General features: G+C 45.3%; 1 protein-coding gene across 1 annotated transcript; it reads right to left on the reverse strand.

Annotated features, from left to right (window-relative positions):
* Positions 1-4,262: 4,262 nt before the first annotated feature.
* On the reverse strand, positions 4,263-16,376 carry LOC307064142 (protein FAM170A-like; the record flags this gene model as incomplete). Its single annotated transcript, XM_079720631.1, has 4 exons — positions 4,263-4,494; positions 12,152-13,016; positions 13,823-13,963; positions 16,307-16,376. The coding sequence occupies 4 exons, from the start codon at positions 16,374-16,376 to the stop codon at positions 4,263-4,265; spliced, it is 1,308 nt and encodes a 435-aa protein (XP_079576757.1).
* Between the last annotated feature and the right edge of the window lie 8,171 nt (positions 16,377-24,547).

Raw genomic sequence — 24,547 nt, forward strand, 5'->3', positions numbered from 1 at the left:
CCAGGATCTTCTGTCCCATGAATCTCAGTTGCTGTGTGGAACTCAAAGGAGAGAAAAGACCCTGCCTGCGGGGTCTCTTTGGGCTGGGGCCTTCCCCCGTGGGCTGCTCTCCCTCATTCTCCTTTTCTTGCTTCTCTTCCTCCTCCTCCTCCTCCTCCTCCTCCTCCTCCTCTTCCTCCTCCTCCTCATTCTCCTCCTCGTTCTCCTCCTCCTCCTCCACCTCAGGGGTGCTCTCGGATTCCACATTGCCCATCAGCTGGGCCATGGTGAGATGAAAGACACGGCAGCTGAAGCCCTCCAGGACGCCGAACTTCACGTGCTGCTGGAGGATCTCCAAGGTGGGGAAGACCCGGCAGCAGGCCATGCACCTGAAGCCAGTCTCCATGGTCACCATCCAGTCCGCTGTCTTGGCGCTGGGTCTCTCCTCGACGGCAGGTGACCCTGATGGGCTGCCTGGCTCTGCCCTTTCCTCATCCTCTTTCTCCTCCCCAGTGGGCTCACTGTCAGACAGGAGGCTTTCGGTGGACACATCAGAAGAGGGGTCAGTGGCTACTGCGCACACATCCTCAGGAAGGGTCACTTCTTCTATCCTCAGCTGCTTTTCAGGCAACTCCAAGGGTTTCTTAGTCTTCCAGGAGACAGCGACACCCTTGTTCACTTGTACCCGCATGTAGTATATTTTCATGCCCCTTTCCTCTTTGTCTGGGTGCAGATCGTTCTTACAGGGTGAAGAGGGTGAGGAGGAGACACAGTGTGATGGGGAAGCAGTCTCTCCTTCTTCCTGATCCTGGGCTAGGGGTGCTCTAGGCTGGGCAGTGTCTCGATGAAATCTCCGGATTCCTATAAAAGGAAATTAAAAACGTAATAACATGCATGGGCCATGCCAGAAGCTGAGGGAGCAGGTGTGGTAGACCAGAGAGGGACATTTGCACGACATAGCTATGTCGTGAGCTTGGTGTCTGTTGGCCGTAGGACGGAGTGGTGTATCTGGTGTCATCTGTGGGCTTTTCCTGTGCATGGGGGGGATACTGGAGTGGTGTCTGTATACAGGGGTGTGGATTATGGTGTTGAGGGCTGCGGTATGTGAGGGAGGCGGCTGGATGCGTGTACGACGAGGAGTGTGAGTTTGGGAATATCGGTGGTGCATTCCTTGTGGAATGGGGCTGTGGTGTAGGAGGAGAGTACTGTGGAGCACGTGCTTGGGGTTGATGTGCACTGAGAAGGGCTGTGCCTGGAGGGCCCGTGTATGTGTGAGCTGTGTGGACCTGAGTTGGATGGTCCTGCTCTCAGGCTGGAGGTCTATGATGCAGAACTCTGTCCTTCTCTGGAAGCAAAGGCAAAGACAAAGCCTACATTTTCCTCTGAAGATGCTTCATCTGGTCCCTCTTCCCTCCACCTCAAGCCCAGACCTTTCCGGCCCCTGCTCCTTGACTTCCCCACCATGGTAGTAGCAGTATTCACACACACACACACCCAGACTCAGCTGGCATCCACGCCCTCGGAACAGCTCAGCCATCCTGCCCAGGCTCTTCCACAGAGCCCTCATCACCTCTGATGACCCTGGATTTCCTCTCAGCCTCCCTGGGATCTGTGTGCCTCCTGCCTCACAGCCAAGAACCCCCTCACCTGAGGAGCCCCGCGCCCTTACCAGCGTAGATGAACTTGCGCGGAGTAGAAGTACAGAAGAAGTATTTAGAGGCAGAGGAGACCTCCCCTGCCCCTGGCCTGCAGCCTTGGGTCACCACAGTGGATCCAAGCCGAGGAGGAGCCTCTTGTGACTTCGAGATTCCTGAGGGAGGAATGAAAGGCTCAGGGTGGGTTCATCAGTCCTCTGTCCACAAATATTTACTGAGTGTGTGACACATGTCAGGTGCAGTGAATACACACAGTTGAGAGTGTGGTTCCCAGTGGATACTCCAGGATTTAATTCCAATCAATACTTATTCTCTCACTGTCTAGTTGGTAATGTAGGCCTCGGTGGTGACTGTGAGTGTGTGGGAAGAGTGCGTGATGTGTATCAGTTAAGTCTGTGGTAAGTGTGGGGTTGGCCTGGGGAGCACAGTGCAGATGTGTCTATCTGTGTCTGTGGCCATTGCGTGCATGGTTTCTGTTCACAAGTCAGGAATTCTGGGACATTTAACTTTTCCTCATTACATGGTGTGGCTTGTATTTATGGTGTGTGTTCATTCATTCATTCACCAAGATTCAGTAAGCAGCTACTCCTGTGTATCCGGCACTCTTCCATTGTTGTAGTCTTTGGTAACGCTGCACATTCTAGTAAGGGAAGACACACACTAAACAAAACTACAATAAATATATAATACATCAGCTGGTGGTAAGTATATAAGGGTTGCCAGACTTAGCGAACAAGAATACAAGGCACCCAGTTAAATTTCAGTTTCAGATAAAACCAGAATAATTTTTTAGTGTAAGTATTCCCATGCAGACTTTGGTCTTACTTATTTTTAGTCTAAGTATGTCCCATACAATATGTGGGACATACTGATACTGAAAAATTACTTATTGTTTATCTGCAATTCAACTTGAACTGGATAGCCCATATTTTCTCTGGCAATCCTGAGATGGGTTACTGAGACTGTGGTTTACTGTGGTTTGTACCAAGCCGGTCTGGCATTACTCAAGAATGTGTTATAAGTGTGGTGTGTATGACACGTGACTGGTTCTTATAGAGGTTTTTAGAGATGGCTGAAGTTAGCTGTGTTTGTGCGAGAGTTGAGGAGATATATATATATATAGTGTGTGTGTGTGTGTCATATATATATAGTGTGTGTGTCTATATACATATCTCATCTCCAGCGTTTGGTGTTGGAGGAGAGGATTGTGATACAGGTGTGTTGTATGAGAACGTAGTACAGAAGGGATGCATGTATATACCTCCATGTGCTGTGTGTGGTTTAATAAGGAAGTTATATGTGGGGTGTGTGATATTTTTGCTGTATCAGAGTGTACATGGGTGTATGAGTTACTGTCTCATAAAACACCCCTAACAAGAATCCTGTATACACTCTTACATACACCGAGTGTCAGCCAGGTGCAGGCAGGGTGACAAGAACTGTACCACGCAGACTTTATATCTGGTAAGCACTCTACCACCATTCATCCCACTCTTCTCTGCACTACCACACACACACACACACACACACACACACACACACTCACACACACACACACAGAGGAACATAGAGCAAAATATTCTGAATGGTCAGGGGCAGTCATTGCCTTCCCCAGCCTGTCCCAGCCACTGCCTGAAAATCTGCCTGCTGTCTAGAGCTCCATTCCCAGGGCCCATCCTACAGTCTCCAGGGCCCTGGGCCTGGTAGGAGCTTCTGGGCTCTAATCTGGGGCAGAGGCCTCTAGCTGGAGCTCTGGGGTGACCACCCCTCTCCCAGGGCAAGCTACTCGCCTACATTTAATGCACGCAGGCACCCCGTGGCCTGTGGCTCTCAGAGCTCCCCGCAGGACCCTGAGGCCATTTCTCACCCCTGCCCATGGCGGTCTCAGTCTCTGGAAAACCCTTCCCTTCCCTTGATCTCCTTTGGGAAATTCTTCCTGTTGAAGGAATAAAACCTCCTTGCTTTCAATATGACACCATCCCTAGACAAACAATCTTCTTTCGAAGTGCATTCCACTTGTCAAGATATTTTTCAACAGGACCTTCAACTCATGGGGCTTCTCTTTCCACTTTGGTAAAAGAGTCCAAGCAACTCATGGGTCTCTCTCAGCATCCTTGCATCCTTCACATCCCCCACCTCATGACCCCAGGGAAAGATCCAAGAGAATAAGAGAGAAATCGGGGGCTGAGAAAAGCTGCACCTCTAGGTCTGTGTAAGCAGGATGCAGCCTGCTGTGAGTCCGACAAAGCTCCAGGCCCGGCTGCCCCAGGAGAGAGTCCTCAGACCAGCGGAGCTGACCTCCCATCTCGCAGGGGGCATCTGGCCATTCTGTGCCATCTCACACCACAGGGACCCACCGGATAGATACGGCAGCATCAGTGAGACAAGGTCTCTCGCTCCCTGCTTCACAGGTGACATGTTCTCAGTCCCCCGCTTCCTAGAGAAGGTTCAGTTTGGCAGAAACCCATGTGCCCCAGACAAGTTGCCCCCCACATACCTCCTCCGTTCTCGGCAGTTTCCTGGGACTCTTCATTTTCCAGATGTTTCCTCTTTTGTCGCCGTTCCATCGTCCCAACTAGAAGTCTCCCTTAGAAGATGTCTCAAGAGATGTCCAACTCCTCCTCTGCCCTACAGGTTGGCCCTTCTTGGCTCTTGGGCAATCCGTTGCAATGATTCAATACAAATAAAAATAGTCAAGTCTCCTAAATGGCTGAAAAACTTGTACCACTTAGTGAACCAGCAGTACTGCCTAGTGCTCACCAGGGCTGTTATGTTTGCAAGGTTGCCAGGCACACAGCGGAATTCTGTGATCTCAGTGATGACATCAGAGCATTCGGTGGACCTAGCTTGAGCACAGTGTCTGCAATAGCACAGGCCCCATTTTCAAGAACAATTCCTTTTTCCCAGCCGAACCTTTCCCATGAAAGGGAAAGGTTCATACCATATCTATTATAAATTGTATCATACCATGTCTATTATAAAATTCACATTTTGATTGGAGATCTTTTAATGTCTTTTCTAGAGAGATTTAATATGAATATTTTAAATGGTTTCCAGTTTCCCTGTGGATTATTGACATTTTAAACTCTGCACTTCAATTTTCCCTCAATACGTGTAATTTTGTCACGGCTATTTCTGTACTTAAAGATGAGGAACTATATAATTGATTTCTTCATTTTTTCCCCATCTCTTTCCAAGGTACTGCATTTGATTGTGTCTTAGGGATGAGTGAAAAATGCTAGCCCGTGAGTCAGGACATTGGGCCCTTTACCAAGTAACTCAACCTATCTGGGCTTCAGCTTCTGTATGTGCGATCAAGAGGCTTGGACTAGCTGACTTTTCAAATGCTGTGTTTCTTTGATTCACTCTCACTTACTGATCTGCTACTTAAGAAGAGGGTCTGTTCTCATAAAGTAACAACAGTCTTTTCCTAACCTTGGGTTGGGCGGAGTTTAACTGTTCGTACTCAGTTTGTTAGTTATATTTCCTTCTACGTATGCTTAGCTCTAAATAATTTATATGGCTCTTGGGACAATTTTTAGATCTTATTTTTTTCTTATTTTCTTTTACAGTTTCTAATTTGTTATCGCCAGTGTAGAGGAGCCTGATTGACTTTTAAAATTTATTGATTTTGTATGTGTGTGCCTTGTTGAACCGTCTTATTAGTTCCTGCTAGTTTATCTGTGGGTTCTTTTGGGTCTCCTAGATAAATGAGCATATTAAATGTAAATAGTGTGTTCTTTGGATAAAGTTTATTTTCTTGCCTCTATATATATAGAAGCAATATGTTGAATTGATTTAAATATTTAAATACTTACATACCTGTTATCACAATCTAACATTCTTGATCTTATTTTCTTTCAATCAATATTATGTTTTCAAGATTTATCCACGTGAATCCGTATAGATCTAGGTCTTTGATTTTTGACTGTTTGATATTATTTCATCACATGCATATAGCAACATTTATTTTCCATTCAAGCATTATTGGACAATTGGATTGTTTCCCTCCCTTCTCTAGAACAAACAACATTTCCTAGAATATCCCTGAAGATGTCTGACAGTCGAGAAGGCCAGGCTGCCCGAAGGATTGCTACTTGCTTTTAGCCACCTTCCAACAGGCCGCATCCAGCCAGCAATTTGAAACAGAGCTGAAATGAAAACTGCCCCAAATGTGAAGATCTTAGGAGCTTCCTAGAAGGTGGGAGGTTAATGATAGGCATCCTGCTGGGATCCCAGGGGAGTCTGAGCTGGTCTGAAGCTCATCTTCCTCCTCCACCTCTCAAGAGAAATGTGGAGGAAAGAAGACTTCCAAAACTGTGAGTAGGCAGAGGGAGAGATATTGGGGGCCGAAGCTGTAACTGAGGTCTTGGAGTGGGCTGTGAGCACGCAGAGCCTCTAGAGAGCCAGGCTCTGCCTTCTGAGAACTTCTCCCCTAAGGCTGCTCATCATTCAGGTGATACCAGCCATATAGAGCCAACTTGGCCCACACTGTCACAGAAAGCCTTATCAGAATCTCTTCTTCTTCATACACTCTTGTGTCTCTTACTTGGTTATTGCCTTTGGTACTCCACTGATGTGAACCACAGTCGCCAGGGGATGGAGGACACTAGTGACCCATCTTGCTCTGTGGCCTCAGTCCACAGCTTGAGGGTAAGGGAAGAGGCCAAATGAAGGTCAAGAAGGAAAGATGGAGTTTGAAGAGAAGACCTGAGTTAAGGGTGTCTTCTCAAGTCTTTTTTTTTTTTTTTTTTTTTTTTTTTTTTTTTTTTTTTTGCGGTATGTGGGCCTCTCACTGTTGTGGCCTCTCCCGTTACGGAGCACAGGCTCCGGACACGCAAGCTCAGCGGCCATGGCTCACGGGCCCAGCCACTCCGCGGCATGTGGGATCTTCCCAGACCGGGGCATGAACCCGTGTCCCCTGCATCGGCAGGCGGACTCTCAACCACTGCGCCACCAGGGAAGCCCTCTTCTCAAGTCTTGATGACTGAAATGTAGCGCCAGTACCTGAAGTCCTGCTTGTTCTCAAGGCTGACCACGGGGCTGGGTGCACTCAGTGAAGGAACCATATACAATTAGTATTTCCTTGCTTGCTCACACTTGCCCTCCTCTGATACACCCTCTGCAAGACTGATCTTCCCCTGAAACAACTTTCCACCTGCTACTGTCATCTCATGAACATTTGCTTCCCCTTCCTAGTGTCCCCCTAGAATGCCATTGCAGCCAATTCATAATTTGATAATCATGCTGCTTACCATATTCTCAGCAACTTCTGATAAATTTTTTTCACTTTATTCCATAGTCTTCACACATCAATAATCTTCCTTAACTTCCTAGCTGCAGGTTAACCCATTCGGAATCATTTCTTTTTCTTTCTCTTCTTTGGCAAATCCTTTCTATCTTTTAAGGTCTTTTTCTTGTCTCTCTACCATCCTGCCTTCCTGAACTTCTTTTTTTTCCGTTTAAGTAACCTTTCAATCTCCTTCCCCAATTTCCTCATAAACATTGAGAGTTTATTCCTCACACGTTAGACAGCGGTTTATGAATGGCCAGGCATAATGGACTCAGAATGAGTTGGCACCCCCGAGGTACCTGTCTTGCTGGGGAGCCACAGGTGAAGGGCTGGCTGCTGGACACATGTTTGCATGGAGTCAGGCTGAGTGGCCTCAGGGTGTTTGCTCTGCACTTGTGTGTGTTTCTCCCTAGTTGGTTTCCTTGTCCAGCCACCTGTGACCTCCCTCCATCCAGCCCAGGCAATCCTTCTCATCACAGGGGTAGGATGTTTGTCCCATTTTCCATCACATGCTTTCCGCAAAGTTTGGTTGTGAGTTGTTCCCATTCCAAAGACCTTTCCTCTTTGAAGAGAAAAGAGAAAATCTTGTCTCTCCTTTCCTCTCACTTCACTTCTGCTCTATTATCTCCTCCGTCCAGAATGGCCCACTGACTCAAATGGGTGTAGATCCGAAGATGGCAAGAACTGCCAGCGATTCTGAGATAATAATACGGATGGATCAGGAAAACGTGAAAACCTTTATCCCGCCACATTAAAAAAAATTGCACTTCCAGTGTATTCAGAGTCTCTGTGTAGAAACACAAATGATTTAGAAATTGAAATACACTCAAGTTTTTCTTTCCTCCTTTCCTGATGTGTTCTAATCCTCAAAGTTAACATGATGAACTCTTTGTTAGGTAAAGTTTCAGACATTTTCTACACATGCACACTTCTCTTTTTTTCACATAAGAGTGTGAACTAGGTCACTTTCAACATGCTGTGATTCTTTGATTCACTGTCTCCCACCGAGTCATCCACTGATAAAGTCATCTGTTTCATGGAGAAATATTTCCAATAGCTAATAGCCAATGTCTGTGGAGTGCTTACTCTGTGTCGGTTTCTTGGAACTACTTTACAGATCATTTGTACAACGTACCCATGGACCAGGTACAATTATGACCCTCAAGTGACAGATAAGTGCAGATAAGTACAAATAAATACAGAGGCCAAGTGACTTGCCCAAGACACTGGAGCAAATCAAAATCCATGCCTCTGTAATCATTTTGCTCTATTGCCTCTGTCTGGGAGGCTTGATGATTTGGCAACTAAAACCTTAAATATCACGTTCCATTTTTATATCTGTGACACAGGCGTGGGGCTGTGATACGGGGTAACTAACCTGACTACTTTTGAAAACCCTTATGCACCTGGATGAAAGTAAGCCAGGGACTGCAAGCTATAGATTTAAGGTTTCCTACCAACTTTTAAAAATAGCTTCTTGAATGCAATTTATGTAATGTCAAGTCTAAGATGTAGTCCAAATAGTAACAGAAAAATGGAGATATGTAGAAAAATACTTAAAGTTGACAAGTATTGGGAGTGTAGTATTTTTGGGGCCAGCGTGTAGACCACAGGAAAACTTGCTGTTTCCATCCCAAAGGGAAGAGCCCTACGTTGCAACTGCCAAGGTCCCTGGGGCAGCAAGTGGGCTCACTGCTTAGTAAAGAAGCATCCTCAGTTTGATAGAATCATATGGGAGCCTTGCATTTGGTTAGCAGTTCTACATTCTTGATGTACTAATGTTTTCAGGGTGTGGGAGGGTATCAAGCTCTGAAAATACCCTTGGAGAGATTTGCTTATTAAGTTTGGCTTTTTCAATCTCCCTACTACTTCTTTACTAAACACCAGGCGGTTTCCTTCACTTTTCAGAACCAGGTTGTTTTTCCCTTGTCTAATGAACTTTGAAATACTTTTGGATGAGCTATTAAATTTGGAAGAAAGTAAACATCTCTTTAAAATAAGGAAGATAATAACAATGACAAGTAGAAAAAGCTCTAAAACAGAGAATATCCTCCATTCTAGCCAATGACTGGGAGTGGAAGGTTCGTGCTCGCCGTCCAGGACGTAGAAATAAAAGCTGAGGAGGCGCTGAGGTGTCTCCTGGATCTCGATGAGCCTCCATCATTTCTGATGAGTAGGGTTGACACATAAAATATAGGCTGTTTAGTTACATATGAATGTCAGAAAAACAACGAGTACATTTTGAAGATAAGTATGCCCCAAATAGTACATAGGATCTACTTATACTAAAAATAATGACTTATTATTCATGTGAAGTTCAAGTTTAACTGGGTATCCTGTATTTTTATTTACTAAATCTGACAGCCCTACTGATGATCCACAATGGAGGCAGTTGAGGAGCGGTACATGCTGGCTCTCGGACAGTCAGAAATGGCTTCAGCAGATCCAGGTACAGTATGAAATTCATTTTGGATGTAGCTCAGAAGCCATGGCCAGCCCTTGACTGCAAGTACTGCCTCGGGTTTCCCTGGGGTGGGGTAAACCTTCCTCTTAATGGCCTTTGGGTAAGTCTGGAAGACCATATCCAAGGGGAGCCCCAAAGTCAGTTTCATCCTCACAAGCATGTTTCCAATACCTGGAATTGGCTGCATGTGACTCACAAGAGCTGAGGAGGTTTGTGGAAATTGGGAGTGTCATAGCTTGAACCCTTTGTAGGTAAAGTTTTGGTGTTCTGAGAGTTTTAACAGGAGCAATGTGAAAGACTCCAGGTCCCCAGGTAGATAGAAATAATCCTGTTCTACTTCTGTGTATGTGACAAGTCTCGAATAGTTCAGAGAGCAAGTATCTGGTCTTAGAAAGAATGATCCAAGCTTGGATGTTTCTTGGTGACAAGGCAAGGTCCTGAGTTTCAAGTTCACCTTTTATGGTTGAGGAGACAATAAGGTGGTCAGAAGGGAAATCATGGAGGAGACCTTGGCTTCATCCATTGTGCAGGCTTGTATATGTGGCTCTAAGTAGATTGTGTTTCAAAGGTGGAGCTTGTTTACAACTATGAACATTCTCCGATGTGCTTTTTGGACCTTCATTCCCAGAGCGAGAGCAGTGCCGAGGCTCTAGAAATGCCCTGGATATTCTGAGCTGTCAGTGGCATTTCCCAGGTACTGTTCCCTTGGTGCCGCTCCTTGAAATGTCCAAAGGGATTATCATGTGTCTTGTGGCGGGTCCTAGCATTGTGAAAGGAAGCTGCTGCCCCTGGCTCAGAGGATTTCGGCTGTGGTGGGAGGAGTAGTAGTACTACAACTCTAAATTGTATCACAGCATATCTCTTCCATCTTGAGAGTGGGGTTGGGGGGTTATGAAGGGGGGCTTTTATTGTACTTTTATACATTGTACCCTTGAAACTAATTCAATTTTTTTTAAGTAATTAATTTATTTTGGGCTGCATTGGGTCTTTGTTGCTGCTAGCGGGCGTTCTCTAGTTGTAGTAAGCGGGGGCTACTCTTGGCTGTGGTGCACGGGCTTCTCATTGCAGTGGCTTCTCTTGTTGCGGAGCATGGACTCTAGGCACTCAGGCTTCCGTAGTTGTGGCACGTGGGCTCGGTAGATGTGGCACACGGGCTCTAGAGCGCAGGCTCAGTAGTTGTGGCGCGCGGGCTTAGTTACTCCGTGGCACGTGGAATCTTCCCAGACCAGGGCTGGAACCCATGTCCCTTGCATTCGCAGGCATAATCTTAACCACTGCTCCACCAGGGAAGCCCGATAATTCAGTTTTTTATAAAGAGAAGATTCCTAATATTATTCCAAAATTTTAAAAATATGTAGTTGGATAACACTATGAAAAATTAACTGATATATCCTTTTATTATTTCTCTTTGCTCCCTGGATTTTTTTCCCCATCCAGTCAGCTAGGCACTGTGAGTTCACTGCATTAGGAAGGTAAAGACTCAGCAGAAATGAGGGAGAAAAAAAGAAAATTCTCAGCTTTGGAATGTTCACAGCGGAGGCCACAGTAGAACAGGTGAGAATTCTGTGAACAAAAAATAAATGTCGTCTCAAATGCAGAAAAGTATTCTCTGCACTGGGAGGCAACAGAGGGAGGGAGGGAAGGACTGAAGGAGAGAGATCAGTGTGGCCAGGGACCTGGAGACTGTGCTTGAGGACGATATGCCCAGGAAGAGAATCAGAATCTGGAGAAGATTCAGCCTGCACGTGATCATTGCCTCCAGCCAGCACCCTCATCTCAGACGTGGGGAAATTCAGAGAGAGAGTGGGAGTACGTCAGGAGGGCCACGTGCATAGTCTGTGTGGCAGGGGTTGTGGCCATTCCCTATTTGTGAGGAGTCCCCAGCAATTTGCAGGCCTCTTCTGGAAAATGCTGGCGGACGTCTCTAGTGCTTATGTGAAAGCTTGTTCACAAACCTTGAAAGATACAGATGTAGATGACAGATAGATGCATAGATAGAAAAATGTAATTAAATAAAACCTCCAGGAAAGGTTTGGAAAATGCCCTTTATTGCATAGGACGCTTCTATTGTCATATGATGTTAGACTGAGTGCCGGTCCCTTCATCCTCCTTCAGACCACGGCATTCTGGCTGCTACTATCCCGAGGGTCCTTTCTTCTCCCTGGAAGGGATAAAACAAATGAGGTAGAACAGGAAGAGACAAGAAGCACTCCAAGCTCTGCTGGTCAGGGTTACCCTCCAGCGTTGCCTTAATGCTCAGAGCCACACACACCACAGTGAGCTTGGCTCCAGATCAACTACCACGCAACGAAGGTTCTGGAACATTTCCATATCTCGGGGGACCTCATTTCCATGTGACTCTCTTTCATATTCCCCTTTGTCACAGAAGGCTAGGTCCAGTGGTCAGGGTGAGATCTCGGCTCAGGCCCAAGGCTCTCAGACCTCAAAGTTCTGGTCCTGCAAGGGCCCCTGTCCTCTCTTCAGACCACTCTTGGCTCTCTCTGCCGAGAAAGAGCTGCTGGCAGTACGTCCTCTAAGAGTTGAGGTCCATAGTGCAGTCCCTGAGAAAACTCCTAGGAAAAGGCTCCACCTTCTTGTTTAAGTCAACAGAGCTCAATGCCTTTGTTAGTGCTTAGTGTGTCCCATTTGATGTAACTGCAGAGCCATTAGGTCAACCAGCACATGTGTGCGGCCCCTTCCCTTAGACTCCTCTGGGCCCTCGTGACATAGGCTCAGAAGACTGCCCGCCTCAAGCCTTACCTCTTCCAAGGGACGGCCACACCGTCTTCCAGGATCTTCTGTCCCATGAATCTCAGTTGCTGTGTGGAACTCAAAGGAGAGAAAAGACCCTGCCTGCGGGGTCTCTTTGGGCTGGGGCCTTCCCCCGTGGGCTGCTCTCCCTCATTGTCCTTTTCTTCTTGCTTCTCTTCCTCCTCCTCCTCCTCCTCCTCTTCCTCCTCCTCCTCCTCCTCCTCGTTCTCCTCCTCCTCCTCCTCGTCCTCCTCCTCAGGGATGCTCTCGGATTCCACATTGCCCATCAGCTGGGCCATGGTGAGATGAAAGACACGGCAGCTGAAGCCCTCCAGGACGCCGAACTTCACGTGCTGCTGGAGGATCTCCAAGTTGGGGAAGACCCGGCAGCAGGCCATGCACCTGAAGCCAGTCTCCATGGTCACCATCCAGTCCGCTGTCTTGGCGCTGGGTCTCTCCTCGACGGCAGGTGACCCTGATGGGTTGCCTGGCTCTGCCCTTTCCTCATCCTCTTTCTCCTCCCCAGTGGGCTCACTGTCAGACAGGAGGCTTTCGGTGGACACATCAGAAGAGGGGTCAGTGGCTACTGCGCACACGTCCTCAGGAAGGGTCACTTCTTCTATCCTCAGCTGCTTTTCAGGCAACTCCAAGGGTTTCTTTGTCTTCCAGGAGACAGCGACACCCTTGTTCACTTGTACCTGCATGTAGTATATTTTCATGCCCCTTTCCTCTTTCTCTGGGTGCAGATAGTTCTTACAGGATGAAGAGGGTGAGGAGGAGACACAGTGTGATGGGGAAGTGGTCTCTCCTTCTTCCTGAACCTGGGCTAGGGGTGCTCTAGGCTGGGCAGTGTCTCGATGAAATCTCCGGATTCCTGAAAAAGGAAATTAAAAACGTAATAACATGCATGGGCCATGCCGGAAGCTGAGGGAGCAGGTGTGGTAGACGAGAGAGGGACATTTGCACGACATAGGTATGTCGTGAGCTTGGTGTCTGTTGGCCGTAGGACGGAGTGGTATATCTGGTGTCATTTTTGGGCTTTTCATCTGCATGTGGGGGGATACTGGAGCGGTGTCTGTATACAGGGGTGTGGAGTATGGTGGTGCGGGCTGTGGTATGTGAGGGATGCGGCTGGATGCGTGTACGACGAGGAGTGTGAGTTTGGGAATATCGGTGGTGCATTCCTTGTGGAATGGGGCTGTGGTGCAGGAGGAGAGCATTGTGGAGCACGTGCTTGGGGTTAATGTGCCCTGAGAAGGGCTGTGCCTGGAGGGCCTGTGTACGTGTGAGCTGTGTGGACCTGAGCTGGATGGTGCTTCTCTCAGGCTGGAGGTCTATGATGCAGAGCTCTGTCCTTCTCTGGAAGCAAAGGCAAAGACAAAGCCTACATTTTCCTCTGAAGATGCTTCATCTGGTCCCTCTTCCCTCCACCTCAAGCCCAGACCTTTCCGGCCCGTGCTCCTTGACTTCCCCACCATGGTAGTAGCAGTATTCACACACACACCCCAGACACAGCTGGCATCCACGCCCTCAGAACAGCTCAGCCATCCTGCCCAGGCTCTTCCACAGAGCCCTAATCACCTCTGATGACCCTGGGTTTCCTCTCAGCCTCCCTGGGATCTGTGTGCCTCCTGCCTCACAGCCAAGCACCCCCTCACCTGAGGAGCCCCGCGCCCTTACCAGCGTAGATGAGCTTGCGCGGAGTAGAAGTACAGAAGAAGTATTTAGAGGCAGAGGAGACCTCCCCTGCCCCTGGGCTGCAGCCTTGGGCCACCACAGTGGATCCAAGCTGAGGGGGATCCTTTTGTGACTTCGAGATTCCTGAGGGAGGAATGAAAGGCTCAGGGTGGGTTCATCAGTCCTCTGTCCACAAATATTTACTGAGTGTGTGACACGTGTCAGGTGCAGTGAATACACACAGTTGAGAGTGTGGTTCCCAGTGGACACTCCAGGATTTAATTCCAATCAATACTTATTCTCTCACTGTCTAGTTGGTAATGTAGGCCTCGGTGGTGACTGTGAGTGTGTGGGAAGAGTGAGTGATGTGTATCAGTTAAGTCTGTGGTAAGTGTGGGGTTGGCATGGGGAGCACAGTGCAGATGTGTCTATCTGTGTCTGTGGCCTTTGTGTGCATGGTTTCTGTTCACAAGTCAGGAATTCTGGGACATGTAACTTTTCCTCATTACATGGTGTGGCTTGTATTTATGGTGTGTGTTCATTTATTCATTCACCAAGATTCAGTAAGCAGCTACTCCTGTGTATCCGGCACTCTTCCGTTGTTGTAGTCTTTGGTAACGCTGCACATTCTAGTAGGGGAAGACACACACTAAACAAAACTACAATAAATATATAATACATCAGCTGGTGGTAAGTATATAAGGGTTGCCAGACTTAGCGAACAAGAATACAAGGCACCCAGTTAAATTTCAGTTTCAGATAAACCCAGGATAATATTTTAGTGTAAGTATTCCCATGCAGTATTTGGTCTTACTTATTTTTAGTGTAAGTATGGCCCATACAATATGTGGGACATACTGATACTGAAAAATTACTTGTTGTTTATCTGGAATTCAAATTGAACTGGGTAGCCCATATTTTCTCTGGCAATCCTGACATGGGTTAGTGAGACTGTGGTTTACTGTGGTTTGCACAAAGCGGGTCTTGCGTTACTCAAGAATGTGTTATAAAGTGTGGTGTGTATGACACGTGACTGGTTCTTATAGAGGTTTTTAGAGATGGCTGAAGTTAGCTGTGTTTGTACAAGAGTTGAGGAGATACATATATATATAGTGTGTGTGTGTGTGTCATATATATATAGTGTGTGTGTCTATATACATATCTCATCTCCAGCGTTTGGTGTTGGAGGAGAGGATTGTGATACATGTGGGTTGTATGAGAACGTAGTACAGAAGGGATGCATGTATATACCTCCATGTGCTGTGTGTGGTTTAATAAAGAAGTTATATGTGGGGTGTGTGATATTTTTGCTGTATCAGAGTGTACATGGGTGTATGAGTTACTGTCACATAAAACACCCCTAACAAGAATTCTGTATACACTCTTACGTACACCGAGTGTTAGCCAGGTCCAGGCAGGGTGACAAGAACTGTACCACGCAGACTTTATATCTTGTAAGCAGTCTACCCCCATTCATCCCGCACTTCTCTGCACTACCACACACACACATGCACACACACACACACACACACTCCCACTCCCACACACACACTTGAACATAGAGCAAAATATTCTGAATGGTCAGGGGCAGTCATTGCCTTCCCCAGCCTGTCCCAGCCACTGCCTGAAAATCTGCCTACTGTTTAGAGCTCCATTCCCAGGGCTCATCCTACAGTCTCCAGGGCCCTGGGCCTGGTAGGAGCTTCTGGGCTCTAATCTGGGGCAGAGGCCTCTAGCTGGAGCTCTGGGGTGACCACCCTTCTCCCAAGGCAAGCTACTCGCCTACATTTAATGCACGCAGCAGCACGTGGCCCGTGGCTCTCAGAGCTCCCCGCAGGACCCTGAGGCCATTTCTCACCCCCGCCCACGCGGTCTCAGTCTCTGGAAAACCCTTCCCTTCCCTTGATCTCCTTTGGGAAATTCTTCCTGTTGAAGGAATAAAACCTCCTTGCTTTCAATATGACACCATCCCTAGACAAACAATCTTCTTTCGCACTGCATTCCACTTGTCAAGATATTTTTCAACAGGGCCTTCAACTCATGGGGCTTCTCTTTCCACTTTGGTAAAAGAGTCCAAGCAACTCATGGGTCTCTCTCAGCATCCTTGCATCCTTCACATCCCCCACCTCATGACCCCAGGGAAAGATCCAAGAGAATAAGAGAGAAATCGGGGACTGAGAAAAACTGCACCTCTACGTCTGTGCAAGCAGGATGCAGCCTGCTGTGAGTCCGACAAAGCTCCAGGCCCGGCTGCCCCAGGAGAGAGTCCTCAGACCAGCGGAGCTGACCTCCCATCTCGCAGGGGGCATCTGGCCGTTCTGTGCCGTCTCACACCACAGAGACCCTCCGGATGGATACGGCATCATCAGTGAGACAAGGTCTCTCGCTCCCTGCTTCACAGGTGACACGTTCTCAGTCCCCCGCTTCCTAGAGAAGGTTCAGTTTGGCAGAAACCCATGTGCCCCAGACAAGTTGCCCCCCACATACCTCCTCCGTTCTCGGCAGTTTCCTGGGACTCTTCATTTTCCAGATGTTTCCTCTTTTGTCGCCGTTCCATCGTCCCAACTAGAAGTCTCCCTTAGAAGATGCCTCAAGAGATGTCCAACTCCTCCTCTGCCCTACAGGTTGGCCCTTCTTGGCTCTTGGGCAATCCGTTGCAATGATTCAATACAAATAAAAATAGTCAAGTCTCCTAAATGGCTGAAAAACTTGTACCACTTAGTGAACCAGCAGTACTGCCTAGTGCTCACCAGGGCTGTTATGTTTGCAAGGTTGCCAGGCGCACAGCGGAATTCTGTGACCTCAGTGATGACATCAGAGCATTTGGTGGACCTAGGTTGAGCACAGTGTCTGCAATAGCACAGGCCCCATTTTCAAGAACAATTCCTTTTTCCCAGAAGAACCTTTCCCATGAAAGGGAAAGGTTCATACCATATCTATTATAAATTGTATCATACCATGTCTATTATAAAATTCACATTTTGATTGGAGATCTTTTAATGTCTTTTCTAGAGAGATTTAATATGAATATTTTAAATGGTCTCCAGTTTCCCTGTGGATTATTGACATTTTAAACTCTGCACTTCAATTTTCCCTCAATACGTGTAATTTGGTCATGGCTATTTCTGTACTTAAAGATGAGGAACTATATAATTGATTTCTTCATTTTTTCCCATCTCTTTCCAAGGTACTGCATTTGATTGTGTCTTACGAATGAGTGAAAAATGCTAGTCCTTGAGTCAGGACATTGGGCCCTTTACCAAGTAACTCAAGCTATCTGGGCTTCAGCTTCTGTATGTGCAATCAAGAGGCTTGGACTAGCTGACTTTTCAAATGCTGTGTTTCTTTGATTCACTCTCACTTACTGATCTGCTACTTAAGAAGAGGGTCTGTTCTCATAAAGTAGCAACAGTCTTTTCCTAACCTTGGGTTGGGCGGAGTTTAACTGTTCGTACTCAGTTTGTTCGTTATATTTCCTTCTACGTATGCTTAGGTCTAAATAATTTATATGGCTCTTGTGACTATTTTTAGATCTTATTTTTTTCTTATTTTCTTTTACAGTTTCTCATTTGTTATCGCCTGTGTAGAGGAGCCTGATTGATTTTTTAAATTTATTGATCTTGTATGTGTGTGCCTTGTTGAACCGTCTTATTAGTTCCTGCTAGTTTATCTGTGGGTTCTTTTGGGTCTCCTAGATAAATGAGCATATTAAATGTAAATAATGTGTTCTTTGGATAAAGTTTATTTTCTTGCCTCTATATATATAGAAGCAATATGTTGAATTGATTTAAATATTTAAATACTTACATACCTGTTATCACAATCTAACGTTCTTGATCTTATTTTCTTTCAATCAATATTATGTTTTCAAGATTTATCCATGTGAATCCATATAGATCTAGGTCTTTGATTTTTGACTGTTTGATATTATTTCATCACACGCGTATAGCATCATTTATTTTCCATTCAAGCATTATTGGACAATTGGATTGTTTCCCTCCCTTCTCTAGAACAAACCACGTTTCGTAGAATATCCCTGAAGATGTCTGACAGTCGAGAAGGGCCAGGCTGCCCGAAGGATTGCAACTTGCCTTTAGCCACCTTGCAACAGGCCATCTCCAGCCAGCAATTTGAAGCACAGCTGAAATGAAAACTCAGCCAAATGTGGAGATGTTAGGAGCTTCCTAGAAGTTGGGAGGTTAATGATAGGCATCCTGCTGGGATCCCAGGGGAGTCTGAGCTGGCTTGAAGCTCATCTTCCTCCTCCACCTCTCAAGAGAAATGTGGAGGAAAGAAGACTTCCAAAACTGTGAGTAGGCAGAGGGAGAGATATTGGGGGCCGAAGCTGTAACTGAGGTCTTGGAGTGGGCTGTGAGCACGCAGAGCCTCTAGAGAGCCAGGCTCTGCCTTCTGAGAACTTCTCCCCTAAGGCTGCTCATCATTCAGGTGATACCAGCCATATAGAGCCGACTTGGCCCACACTGTCACAGAAAGCCTTATCAGAATCTCTTCTTCTTCATACACTCTTGTGTCTCTTACTTGGTTATTGCCTTTGGTACTCCACTGATGTGAACCACAGTCGCCAGGGGATGGAGGACACTAGTGACCCATCTTGCTCTGTGGCCTCAGTCCACAGCTTGAGGGTAAGGGAAGAGGCCAAATGAAGGTCAAGAAGGAAAGATGGAGTTTGAAGAGAAGACCTGAGTTAAGGGTGTCTTCTCAAGTCTTGATGACTGAAATGTAGCTCCAGCACCTGAAGTCCTGCTTGTTCTCAAGGCTGACCACGGGGCTGGGTGCACTCAGTGAAGGAACCATATACACTTAGTATTTCCTTGCTTGCTCACACTTGCCCTCCTCTGATACACCCTCTGCAAGACTGATCTTCCCCTGAAACAACTTTCCACCTGCTACTGTCATCTCATGAACATTTGCTTCCCCTTCCTAGTGTCCCCCTAGAATGCCATTGCAGCCAATTCATAATTTGATAATCATGCTGCTTACCATATTCTCAGCAACTTCTGATAAATTTTTTTCACTTTATTCCATAGTCTTCACACATCAATAATCTTCCTTAACTTCCTAGCTGCAGGTTAACCCATTCGGAATCATTTCTTTTTCTTTCTCTTCTTTGGCAAATCCTTTCTATCTTTTAAGGTCTTTTTCTTGTCTCTCTACCATCCTGCCTTCCTGAACTTCTTTTTTTTCCGTTTAAGTAACCTTTCAATCTCCTTCCCCAATTTCCTCATAAACATTGAGAGTTTATTCCTCACACGTCAGAGAGCGGTTTATGAATGGCCAGGCATAATGGACTCAGAATGAGTTGGCACCCCCGAGGTACCTGTCTTGCTGGGGAGCCACAGGTGAAGGGCTGGCTGCTGGACACATGTTTGCATGGAGTCAGGCTGAGTGGCCTCAGGGTGTTTGCTCTGCACTTGTGTGTGTTTTTCGCTAGTTGGTTTCCTCGCCAGCCACCTGTGACCTCCCTCCATCCAGCCCAGGCAATCCTTCTCATCACAGGGGTAGGATATTTGTATCGTTTTCCATCACATCCTTTCCCCAAAGTTTTGTTGTGTGTTGTTCCCATTCCAAAGACCTTTCCTCTTTGAAGAGAAAAGAGAAAATCTTTTCTCTCTTTTCCTCTCACTTCACTTCTGCTCTATTATCTCCTCTGACCAGAATGGCCCACTGACTCAAATGGGTGTAGATCCAAAGATGGCAAGAAATGCCGGCAATTCTGAAATAATAATACGGATGTATCAGGAGAACTTGAAAACCTTTATCCCGCCACATGAAAAAAAATTGCACTTCCAGTGTATTCAGAGTCTCATCGTAGAAACACAAATGATGTAGAAATTCAATTACACTCAAGTTTTTCTTTCCTCCTTTCCTGATTTATTCTAATCCTCAAAGTTAACATGATGAACTCTTTGTTATGTAAAGTTTCAGACATTTTCTACCCATGCACACTTTTCTTTTTTTCACATAAGAGTGTGAACTAGGTCACTTTCAACATGCTGTGATTCTGTGATTCACTGTCTCCCACCGAGTCATCCACTGATAAAGTCATCTGTTTCATGGAGAAATATTTCCCATAGCTAATAGCCAATGTCTGTGGAGTGCTTACTCTCTGTCAGTTTCTTGTAACTACTTTACAGATCTTTTGTACAACGTACCCATGGACCAGGTACAATTATGACCCCCAAGTGACAGATAAGTGTGGATAAGTACAAATAAATACAGTGGCCAAGTGTCTTGCCCAAGACACTGGGAAGGGCTTCAAGTGGAGCCTGAACCTCGACATGCATCAGAAGGTCCACACAGGAGAGAAACCATATAAGTGTGGGGAGTGTGGGAAGCACTTCAGTCAGGCCTCAAGTCTTCCCCTTCATCAGAGCATCCACACTGGAGAGAAGCCTTACAGATGTGATGTGTGTGGTAAAGTCTTTAGTCGGTCTTCACAGCTTCAGTATCACAGGCGAGTTCATACAGGGGAGAAACCTTACCAGTGTTAGATGTGTGGTAAAAGCTTCAGTTGGCGCTCCAATCTTATAAGTCATCACAAAATGCATACTGGGGATACATTTTATGAAAGCAGCGAGAGTGGTAAGAACATCAAGGAACTGTCAGAGGATAGAAGTTCTACAAAATGATGTTTTCAAAAAACTCACGTGCAACGTGAATTCTTGCAAGCGTCAGGTCTCATAGGAGAGAAAGTATTTTAAATTAGTTGGTGTTGAAGCAGTAACGAAACAGATCCTAGTGTTCAGCAGACCACACAGCAGAGACCCCTTCTGAGTGGTTCAGTAAGGGCTGCATTCAGAACTTTGACATTTATCAGATGTCACTTAGGAGGTAGCACTTAGAAAGGAAAAGAGTTTGGTCTGGGCTTTAACAAAAGTGTAAGGATGAGCTAGTCAAAATTGATGTCCATGAGAATGTGCGCTCCATGAGGGCAGGGACTTGGCTGCTGAATCTACACAACCTTATCATTGACTAGTGCTTTTAGGTGTGCTCAGTACTTGTGTTTTAAAGAAACCAAAAGGGGGAAATGTATAATATATGAAAGTTGTATCCAGATGGGGAAACCTGCAAAATAAAATTAATTCAGGACATGAACTTTTGTTGAAATACTGAAAACCACTGCAGAAAACCAATCTGCAATATATTTTTTTTAAATTTAGTTTTGGCTGCGTTGGGTCTTTATTGCTGCACGCAGGCTTTCTCTAGTTGCAGTGAGTGGGGGCTACTTTTCATTGCAGTGTGTGGGCTTCTCATTGCAGTGGCTTCTCTTTGTGGAGCACGGGCTCTAGGTGTGCAGGCTTCAGTAGTTGTGGCACGCGGCTGAGTTGCTGTGCAGCATGTGGGATCTTCCTGGACCAGGGCTCAAACCCGTGTCCCCTGCATTGGCAGGCAGATTCTTAACCACTACGCCACCAGGGAAGGGAAGCCCCCCAATCTTCAATATTAATATGCTATTAGCCTATCGCAACTGGCTCCTTGCCTCCCGCAGCCTCTGTTCTCAAGTTGGGTGGTTATTTGAGACCCCGTCTAGTTTTCCAAGGACTGTGTTCAGTAGAAATTGAACTATCTTGTGATTTTTTTTTTTCTGATGGTACAGAGTGAAAAAACATGATTAACTTTGCAACAACAGTAACTGCATAGTATACAATTGATTTTTTGTCTGTCAATATTAAGGCAGGGTTTACTGTAACACTTTGAAAGTGTCACACAAATTGTTTGTCCCTAGAAAAAAAAAATTTTTAGTTGACCTTGAACTTACTGATTTCTAATTCTCTGCATTTTCATCCAGACTTTGAAATGTTTGCCTTCTAATTATTATAGCATTTCTTCTAAACTTCTCAGGTAGGGGCTATGCCATATTCTTCCCCCACATCCATGAGGCAAATACCCAGAAAACTTGTAGGAATTTGATAAAATTATCCAATGTATTATTGAGACAAGACTGACATTTATGTGCTTTTCCCTATTGGTTGCAGTAAAGCATGGTTTCAGGAAAGGAGTATATATATCAGAATATATTAGATCTCTTTGATTCAGAAATCATATAATTGGAAGTTATTGATTATGAGATTAAAATACCAAAAAGATGAATACCACATCAATGATGTCACTAAATTTTTTAATGGAAATTAGTGTACAGATGTAAGAATTTGAGTTTTGATAGATTCCTATATTAATCTGAAGCCGGTAAAATGATGACAGGGACTTCCCTGGTGTTACAGTGGCTAAGAATTCGCCTGCCAATGCAGGGGACACGGGTTTGAGCCCTGGTCCAGGAAGATCCCACATGCTGTGGAGCAACTAGGCCCGTGTGCCACAACTACTGAGGCTGTGTGCCACAACTACTGAAGCCTACGTGCTTAGAGCCTGTGCTCCGCAACAAGAGAAGCCACTGCAATGAGGAGCCCGTGCACCGCAACAAAGAGTAGCCCACACTCACTGCAACTAGAGAAAGCCCGCACACAGCAACGAAGACCCAATGCAGCCAAAAATAAATAAATTAAATAAATAAATTTATTTTAAAAATTTATGACATATCATAATTGCAGGAGATACACAATATGGGCTTTGAGAGGTCACAGATTGTAGCCTTCATAGTATAATCAACCATAAATCTTTGTTAGTGTTTGTGTATGTGTGCATGTGCACACATGTATGTGTACATGCATAAGATCATGTGTAAAGGGATACTCTTCCAGAGTGGTTTTCCTAGGCAAGGAGCATTTTGTGATATTTTTCCATTTTATAACTTCATGTTATATTTTTTTCATTGAATAGTGGATATTGCCAAAGCAGGACCTTATTTTAACAGAATTTGAAAAAGTATTAAATAATTATCCCTTGCAGTTAAGACCTCATAGGATTGTTCTATATTGTCATAAGACATATAAGATCAAAATTATGGTAAGAACTCTGGAAGCCAATTTCAAAAACAAAACAGTTCTCAGATTATTTTGCGTACACAGAAAAATTCATGAGTTTCAACAATTGAAGCTTTATTATTTATGCTGTGCTTTAACTACAGATCCATAATAGGGAGAGGGAAAATCCTGGAGCTAGAAACAAAAGTGGATATACCTACATTGTGGAGGTTTAAAAAAAAAAAAGTTTCTCTTGTTGAAAAGATGCACATGAGGAGAGAACTGAGCATAATAGCAGAGGACCCTCTGGATGTGGAACCAGTAAGGACAAAGCAGGTTTGGATGGCATTCCATACGCAGACCAATGGTGGTATTTTTAATATAGTTGGTTAAAGGGCTTTATTTAGCAAGTTACAGTTGACCCTTGAACAATATGGGTTTGAACTGGGCAGGTCCACTTATATGCAGGGTTTTTTTTAATAGTAATTACTACAGTCCTACATGATCTGTGGTTGGTTGAACCCATGGTTGCAGAATTGCAGATACAGAGGAACCACGGATATGGAAGTCTGACCATAAGTTATTTATACAGATCTGTCTATCCATCCATCCATCCGTCCACCCATCTGTAGAGAGAGAGAGGGAGTGAGTGCACGTGCTAGGTATTTACAGAAGTAGATATGGAAGTGTGAGGATATACAAACACACACATGTGTATGTGATGTATATAAGCATGTATATCCACGTTTCTATTTCAGGGCTGGAGCCAGGAAAGTGTAGAATGATCCTGGAGAAAATTTACTATGCCAGAAAGTAGGAAAGAGTGGTGGGACGTGTAAAAAGATCCAGCTTGAAGAGACTCACACTGGGTAAATCTGAGCAATTTGACCATAAAATAAATAATTATCATACAGAATATGAATAAAAAAAGAGGAAGGGAGGGAAGGAAGGGCTCTCATAATAGAATGCCAAACCATAAATATATAGAAGGAATGATGTAATGTAAAAATCATTATTTACAACCATCATAGTAATGATAGGTTCTGGCAAGAGTAATCAATGAATTATAAAACTACTGGTTGAAAGTTTACAAGGAGCAGGATGCTACAAAACCCAAAATATCTCTCCACAAGGTATTAATCACAACAAGAAATACAGTAGGTATAAATTTGGTGAACACTACCTTAGCCAAGAGATGAACATTATCAATAACAGAACAAATGAACGTTTTAGATCTCTGGGGTATGATATACTGAGAAGGACGCAACGTTGCTTCAGTATTATTACTGACAGAAATAAACAACCAGATCTTATCACAAGGAAGCATCCACGTTGAGAGTCTCCTGTTTCACAGTTATGACCACAGGGAGCATAACTGGCCAAAGGTCCCAGCTGCTGCTCTTAAATCCATCACCACGTTTGCCTGGAGGCCGGCCTTGTCCCTGATTGCTCCTAGTCAGCACAGCAGGGATCCTAAGGCAGGCCATTTCTTGGAGACCAGGATTCCTCTGTCCAGTGACCTTTTTTCAAGGACTCTGACAGCCTTGAAGGATTTTACATAGATTACAAGGCAGTCTCGGATGATTTACCAAATCTTTCTTCCAAATCTTCACTCAGGGTCAGACTTGCACTATGAGCTGATAGTTCTGCCAGACTTCCAGAGCTCCCTGCCATTTTCTCTCCGATGTTTTCCCTAATGAAATATTTGTTCATTAAAGTCTTTCTCAGCACTTTGCCGTCTAGTTCTTGGAGGACCAGGACAAACCCCAAACCCTAGAAGCATCCCTTTTTGGCTCTTTCTAGTAACCTTCCTTTCCATTTGGTAGCCACTAATTTGTAATGGTGT

The sequence above is a fragment of the Hyperoodon ampullatus genome (genome assembly GCF_949752795.1).
Source record: "Hyperoodon ampullatus genome assembly, chromosome: 15".
Classification (NCBI taxonomy): domain Eukaryota; kingdom Metazoa; phylum Chordata; class Mammalia; order Artiodactyla; family Ziphiidae; genus Hyperoodon; species Hyperoodon ampullatus.